This window comes from Pollicipes pollicipes, unplaced genomic scaffold (assembly GCF_011947565.3).
Source record: "Pollicipes pollicipes isolate AB1234 unplaced genomic scaffold, Ppol_2.1 Scaffold_7231;HRSCAF=8579_pilon_pilon_pilon, whole genome shotgun sequence".
Lineage (NCBI taxonomy): Eukaryota > Metazoa > Arthropoda > Thecostraca > Pollicipedomorpha > Pollicipedidae > Pollicipes > Pollicipes pollicipes.
In genome coordinates, this window is record NW_023597034.1 from 19,955,333 (window position 1) to 19,961,332 (window position 6,000).

General features: G+C 58.0%; 1 protein-coding gene and 1 long non-coding RNA gene across 2 annotated transcripts in view; both read left to right on the plus strand.

Moving 5' to 3' along the window:
* LOC119109818 (arginine-glutamic acid dipeptide repeats protein) overlaps positions 1 to 2,983 on the plus strand; it is a 58,880-nt gene extending 55,897 nt beyond the window's left edge. Inside the window, exons 13-15 of the mRNA XM_037233571.1 lie at positions 121 to 313; positions 2,361 to 2,501; positions 2,830 to 2,983. Of these exons, the coding sequence (XP_037089466.1) occupies positions 121 to 313; positions 2,361 to 2,501; positions 2,830 to 2,983 (488 nt within the window). The remainder of the gene's footprint in view (positions 1 to 120; positions 314 to 2,360; positions 2,502 to 2,829) is intronic.
* Positions 2,984 to 3,580: 597 nt separating this feature from the next.
* LOC119109089 (uncharacterized) lies at positions 3,581 to 5,766 on the plus strand. The gene is made up of 3 exons (XR_005095391.1): positions 3,581 to 3,676; positions 4,375 to 4,520; positions 4,978 to 5,766. It is a non-coding gene; the product is annotated as an uncharacterized LOC119109089 (long non-coding RNA).
* Positions 5,767 to 6,000: the final 234 nt, after the last annotated feature.

Genomic DNA, 6,000 nt, shown 5'->3' on the forward strand with positions numbered 1-6,000 from the left:
CGGCGCCCGCTAGCTCGCCGCCGTCCAGCCAGCCGCTGCCGCCGACTCTAACGGCGGCCGAGCAGCCTACGGACGAGGAAGGCCCGGCCTCGCCGCGGCCAGCCAGCCCCGACCCGGTAGTGGAGGACTCGGAGTGCCACCGCAGTCAGAGCGCCATCTTCCTGCGCCACTGGAACAGAGGCGAAGCCAGCAGCTGCGCGCGCACCGACCTGACGTTCAAGCCGGTGCCGGACAGCAAGCTGCTGCGGTGCCGGCAGGAGCGCCAGCGTCGCCAGACGGAGAAGCAGGAGCGCGAGGAGCGGGACCGCCAACAGCAGCTCCAGCACCAACAGCAACAACAGCAGCAACAGCAGCAACAGCCACAACAGCACATGGTGATTAAAGGCGACCAATGCGAACAAACAGGTTACATTTATACCAAGCGCTGTTTAGATTGTCATGACTTGATAGTGCTATAATGTTTAGCATGATTACTTCTCTTTACGTTCCACCAAAACAACCCCTTTTCAACTTTTTGAATGATCAATGAATATGATCAATGAACTAGCAGATCATGACGAAAAATGTATTTGGTCTCGGTATGGAACCGACTACTGTCCTGGTCGGCGGTGTTGCTCGCGCATGGAGCACGTGCAATATGACATCGCTGACGAGGGCATGGGGCCGAATATTGTTGCAATTGTTTTGATGCATGCCTCTGGCATACTTTGTGAGATTAGTTTACAATTTCGAATTTTTGCTTAATGGACTAACCTACTCGTTTTTCGATTAAACACGGCAGTATTATGTAACGGGAGATGTCACATGCTTGGGGGGGGGGGGGGGGGGAGCCTAATGACGTAGATACATCGTTTTAACTCCAGCCCACACTCCACATTGTTGTCACATTGTTTGCCTCTCTACACTTTCAACGTTGTCATTCCACTCCATCCGATCGTTCTCCAGATGTCAGCCGCCCCTGCGGTGACCCCTCGCATTAACACTGTTCTTCTGTGTGCCACAGCGCAAGGACCCGTCCGGCCGGGAGAGGGGGCCTCCACGCCCTCCGTCCGGCCTCCCAGGAGAGCAGGTTCGGCTGACCGGCCGGCCGGCCGAGCCTATGACAGTCAGACGCAGGTCCGTCCCCACCCCCACCCCCACCCCCACCCACCCGCCGCCAGCCTCCGCCAGTCTGGTTGCAATCTGATTGTGGTTGTTTTATGCTGATATCTATGTATGCATGTGGATTGGTCGCTATGTATGTATGTGGACTGGCCGATGCGATGACTGCTGACGTGGTATGTGGACTGTTCGATGCGATGACTGCTGGTGTGGTATGTGGACTGGTCGACGCGATGACTGCTGGTGTGGTATGTGGACTGGTCGATGCGATGACTGCTGGTGTGATATGTAAACTGGTCGATGCGATGACCGCTGGTGTGGTATGTGGACTGGGCGATGTGATGACCGCTGGTGCGGTATGTGGACTGGTCGATGCGATGACTGCTGGTGTGGTATGTGGACTGGCCGACGCGATGACTGCTGGTGTGGTATGTGGACTGGCCGACGCGTTCACATTTCAGCGGTCATCGGTACAATCGTCGCTTTTCCGCATGCATACATTTTGTGTGACGCCAGGTTCGTGTATGATTAAAGCCTATAATTGTGACCATCCCTGAACGACAATGGAAGGAAGATAGTAAAAAGTTGCATGATGTGTTATAAAGAAAGTCAATCAGACCCGAATGGCCAACAAGCCAACTTCCAAGGAATTTTGCCTGTATAGTCCCTCGGTGTCTGTACAGGTGGCTACTTTGTGGGTATTGCGCTGACAAGTAGGCTCACTGGACTCTTCAGCTCGTCGAAGGTCTCATTAGTCGTTCGCGCGTCGGCCTGGTGTCTGAAGGCATGTGGCACAATGTATGGTTGAGCATGGTTATTGTTTCATGCGATGAAACTGGGCGTCGCTGGGTCTAACGAGGTGCCTAATGTTAGAGAAGCGTAAGTTCTGATAGGCGAAACGTCAGAATCATTTTTGCGGGTCATGTTATTAAAAGACCAGGTATTTTTTGTCTTATTTTCTCGCATTTCTTGTTGCTTATAACAAACCTACGGTCGGCGTATATTTTATTCTAGTCCTCTTTATCGTATCTGACAACGAGACAAGTCTCCGTGCCCCATGCCCCGGCAGTGTCATCCCGTTCCCCATCACCATCTGCGCCGGTCAGGGCACCTCATATCTACAGGATCCCCTAATCCCTCCGCCACCCGGCAGCCAACAGCCTCTGTCTGCGCAGAGGCCCGGCCGCAGCCAATCAAAGGACGCGATTAGCGGGCTGTGGCAGCCTGGCTTTGGCTTTGACGTGGCGTTTCCATTGCAGCGAGTACAGCGCGAGCAGGACGGCCAGCTCTCCCGCTGGTGGCGTCTTCTCCTCCGGCAGCTTCCCACTGCCGCCTCACATGGAGCCGGCGTACGCCATGGCCCCCGGACTGCACCCGGGCGCCATGTACCCCAGGGATAGGTCAGTGGCTGCCCCGTGCTGGGTCTTGTCCATTTCTTGTCCCGTGTTGGCTCTGGTCTATATTTCCTTGTCCAGTCCTGCCTTCGTCAGTTAGCGTTGCAGTATTGTGCAGCACGGACCTTCAGAAGGCGCCGCACCAGGGGAGGTGTTCTGGAGAGGCGCCGGCTGAGGCACCGGCCGTGTCCAGGAGAGGCACCAGCTGAGACACCAGCTGTGTCCGGGGGGGGGGGGGGAGGGGGGGGGGGAGTGCGCCATATGGGGATCGGCTCTGCACGGGTGGACGCCGCCGACGCTGCTGCCAACCGACGCCGCGTGGGCGCTCCCTCAGGATGGAGCTGGAGATGCTGGAGCGGCGAGACCGCGAGATCCGAGAGCTCCGCGAGCGTGACCTGAACGAGCGGCTCAAGGAGGAGATGTTACGAGCGCGACCGTTCGACCCGCACTGGCTCGAGATGCAGAGGTGGGTGGTCGCTGTGCGATGACCGGTTCTTGGCCCGGACCAGGCCTTCACGTGGAAAAAAATCGCGGGGACTTGCTTCCCATTGGTGCTTGTGGTACTGCCATGACTGGATTCTTTCACTTCCCTGCGTTCAATGATTCGCTACCTTCATACGATCTCCTCGTCGTTAGAATGGGACGGCTGAGGTCTTATCGGTGAGTGTCGTCTTGATCGATGGGTGCGACGGAACCTGTGGATCTGGCTTGTTGGAGGACTGGACAGCCGTGACCTGACGTGACCTGATCCCTGGCGCGGCAGGCGGCAGATGGTGGCGCCGGGGCTGTTCGGACCGCCACCGGGCGCGCTGTACCCGCCGCCGCCGCCATCGCCGGCCGTGATGTCGGCCATGGAGCGGGAGCGTGAGGCGCGCCTGGCCGGCGGCGGCGTGCCGCTGCCCCCGTCGGACCCGGCTGACCGTCTCGGCGCGCAGATGGTCGGCGCCGGCCTGCTGCCGCCCGACTACCATCAACACTCGCACACACACGCGCACACCCACCTGCACGTGCACCCGGGCGAGGCGGCGGCGGCGGCGGCGGCCGGCCTGCCGCCACCCGGCCCGGCCGGCTTCCCAGCGCCGCGGCCCGGCCTGCTGCCGCCACGGCCCGGCGAGCCGCCCTTCCATGGCCTGTTCCCGCCGGCCGGCCTACCGCGCTCCTACGAGGAACAGCTGGTGCAGGTGAGGCTCTGCGCCGAGGCGACGGGCCGTTGTGCTCCGGTGCTGGAGTTAGGGACGTTCGTAACCCATCTGGTGCGCGGTTGGGTGTAGCCTTCGTGTGTCTGGTTCGCTTGTCTTCCCACCGGTCGCTGACCGTGTCCGCCGGGTTGTAGCTGCTGTCTAAACTGCGCTGGTGGAACAAGATGGAATTAATGGACCTGCGAGGTTTGTGGGATATAACAGCTGTTCGGACTATCGTTCCCGCCTGGTGTAGTGATGTGAACATAACGTTTCGGCCAGTTAATGCTCCGGGCTTTGCTCGGCGCTGCTGGGCCCTGAGAAGGACTGTATGGTGCTCGGCTTCTTTCAGCCATGGTACGTTACATCCCGGATTTCTCCGTGAACGTGCTGGGATCGAACTCGGGTCTTCTGATTCGCCCAGCGCTCTACCCCTAAGCTCACCGGAAAGACGCTCGTCCTTTCCGTTGGTTGCTCGTTCATCTCGCCTGTTCCGCGCGATCATGTGCGGCCCGTTCAGGCGCAGCTGGTTCCGAGGCCCTGGGCCGCCCGGCCCTGCACCCGTCCAGTCAACTTCACGGCTGCGGCCCGGCGCTGCCCGACCGACGCGCCGCGGCGTCACGACCGGCGTGCCGTGACGTCACGACCGGCGTGCCGTGATGTCACGGCCGGTACCGCTGACGTCGCTGTTGTGCCAACAGCTGTCGGCGCACGCCGCTGCTCAGGAGCACATGCAGCGTCAGCTGCTGGAGCGCGAGCGGCTGAGCCTGCCCCTGCCGCACGGGGTACCCACCTCGCTGCACTCGTCCCTACTAGCCCAGCACCAGGCTCAGCAGGAGTACCTCAGGTCAGTGGGATCGTAGCGATGTTGCTCATCGTTCTCCGTTATAGCTAATAGCTGTGTTTACTGTTGATTTCGATGATTTTCATAAGTTTGAGCATGTACTGTGGATTAATATATTTTGCACTGTTGATTTAATATATTTTAAACCTCTTTTCATGCATGCCCAACTATACCCTCTGTGTTTTCAATATGATCACATAGGTTTCGTACCTCCACATGTAATACTGGAAACAAAAGGCTCGTACACTCGACAGATCGCTTTATATTTTGTTTGCAACGTCACGCGACGTCATTGTGTTACAACCAATCAACGATGAATCCAAAGCCGCCGGACGAAAAGCTGATTATCTGTTCCTGTATCGGGGTTGTCTGTTTCCGCGGACCGACGTCTCACGAGCGTAACATCCCTGCGAACCAAGCGTCCCGAAGGCCGGCGTCTGACTCCGTTCTCCCGTCACAGGCTTCAGCGAGAGCGTGATAAGAGATGATGGCGGGATGCGCAGCGCACCTGATCAGCGCCGCTCTGAACTGGCACGGTGCCGGGCGCCGCCGCTGCCAGCAGTGCTCACATTACTCACGGGTCCCGTCCGTCACGGTCCGCCCTTATGGTGTCCGACAGCGGCGAGACGCGACCGAAGATAGCGTCCGCTCAAATTCTGCCTGTCTCGGTCAGCACCGGCACCAGGGGCAGACTGGTGCCCTTCGACTAGGTCACTCAGGCTCCTTCGAGTCTGTTAAGGTGCGCTCAGATCTCGTTGCGTTGTAGCTTGTTTTGCGCCGCTGGTGAATGGCGGCCATTTTGGTTTGGTTCGATAGCATAATTTATGGACCATGCAGGTACTTAACTTCCAACGAATGTAGCCTGTGTCAGAGTATCTCTGGGACAAGAACAAGAGTGTTGCATAAATAAGAGTGGCGTGGAACCCGCTCCGACAGTAATTTTGGACTCGAGGCCATTCCTCTATTCATCGCCTCAGGTCTAATATCCAGGCTGACAATTTTTGAGAGCTCACCCCCTAAAGTGGGGCAAATTGGAGACCCTGCTCTTGGGTGCCGAACGCTGTCCAACAATGCATCGCGTAATGTTTGCTACCATAGTCCATATCTGGGTGCATCCATATTGTCCATAATCAAAGACCGCACACGCCGTGGTGCGGGCGTCGTGGCGTCGTGTCATAAGTGTACGCGTCTGTTGTACGTACCTGCACTACTGTGATGTGGGAACTTCCCCCAATATCACTCGAGAAGCGAATGGTGTTTATGAGAAGCGGCGAGGTCAGCAAGGGATTTCCGGGCCGGGGGCTATCAGCACGAGCGGCCTCCGTTGTGCAGGGGCTCCGAGTCAGGTCAGCGAGCGACTCCGGAGCCGAGGCTTATCAGCACGAGCTGGAAGTCGGTGGACCGGAACGGCATCCGCAATAAGCACACACACACACGCAGACAGATATTTGGAAAACTGGAAGTGTGGCATCACTTGTGACTG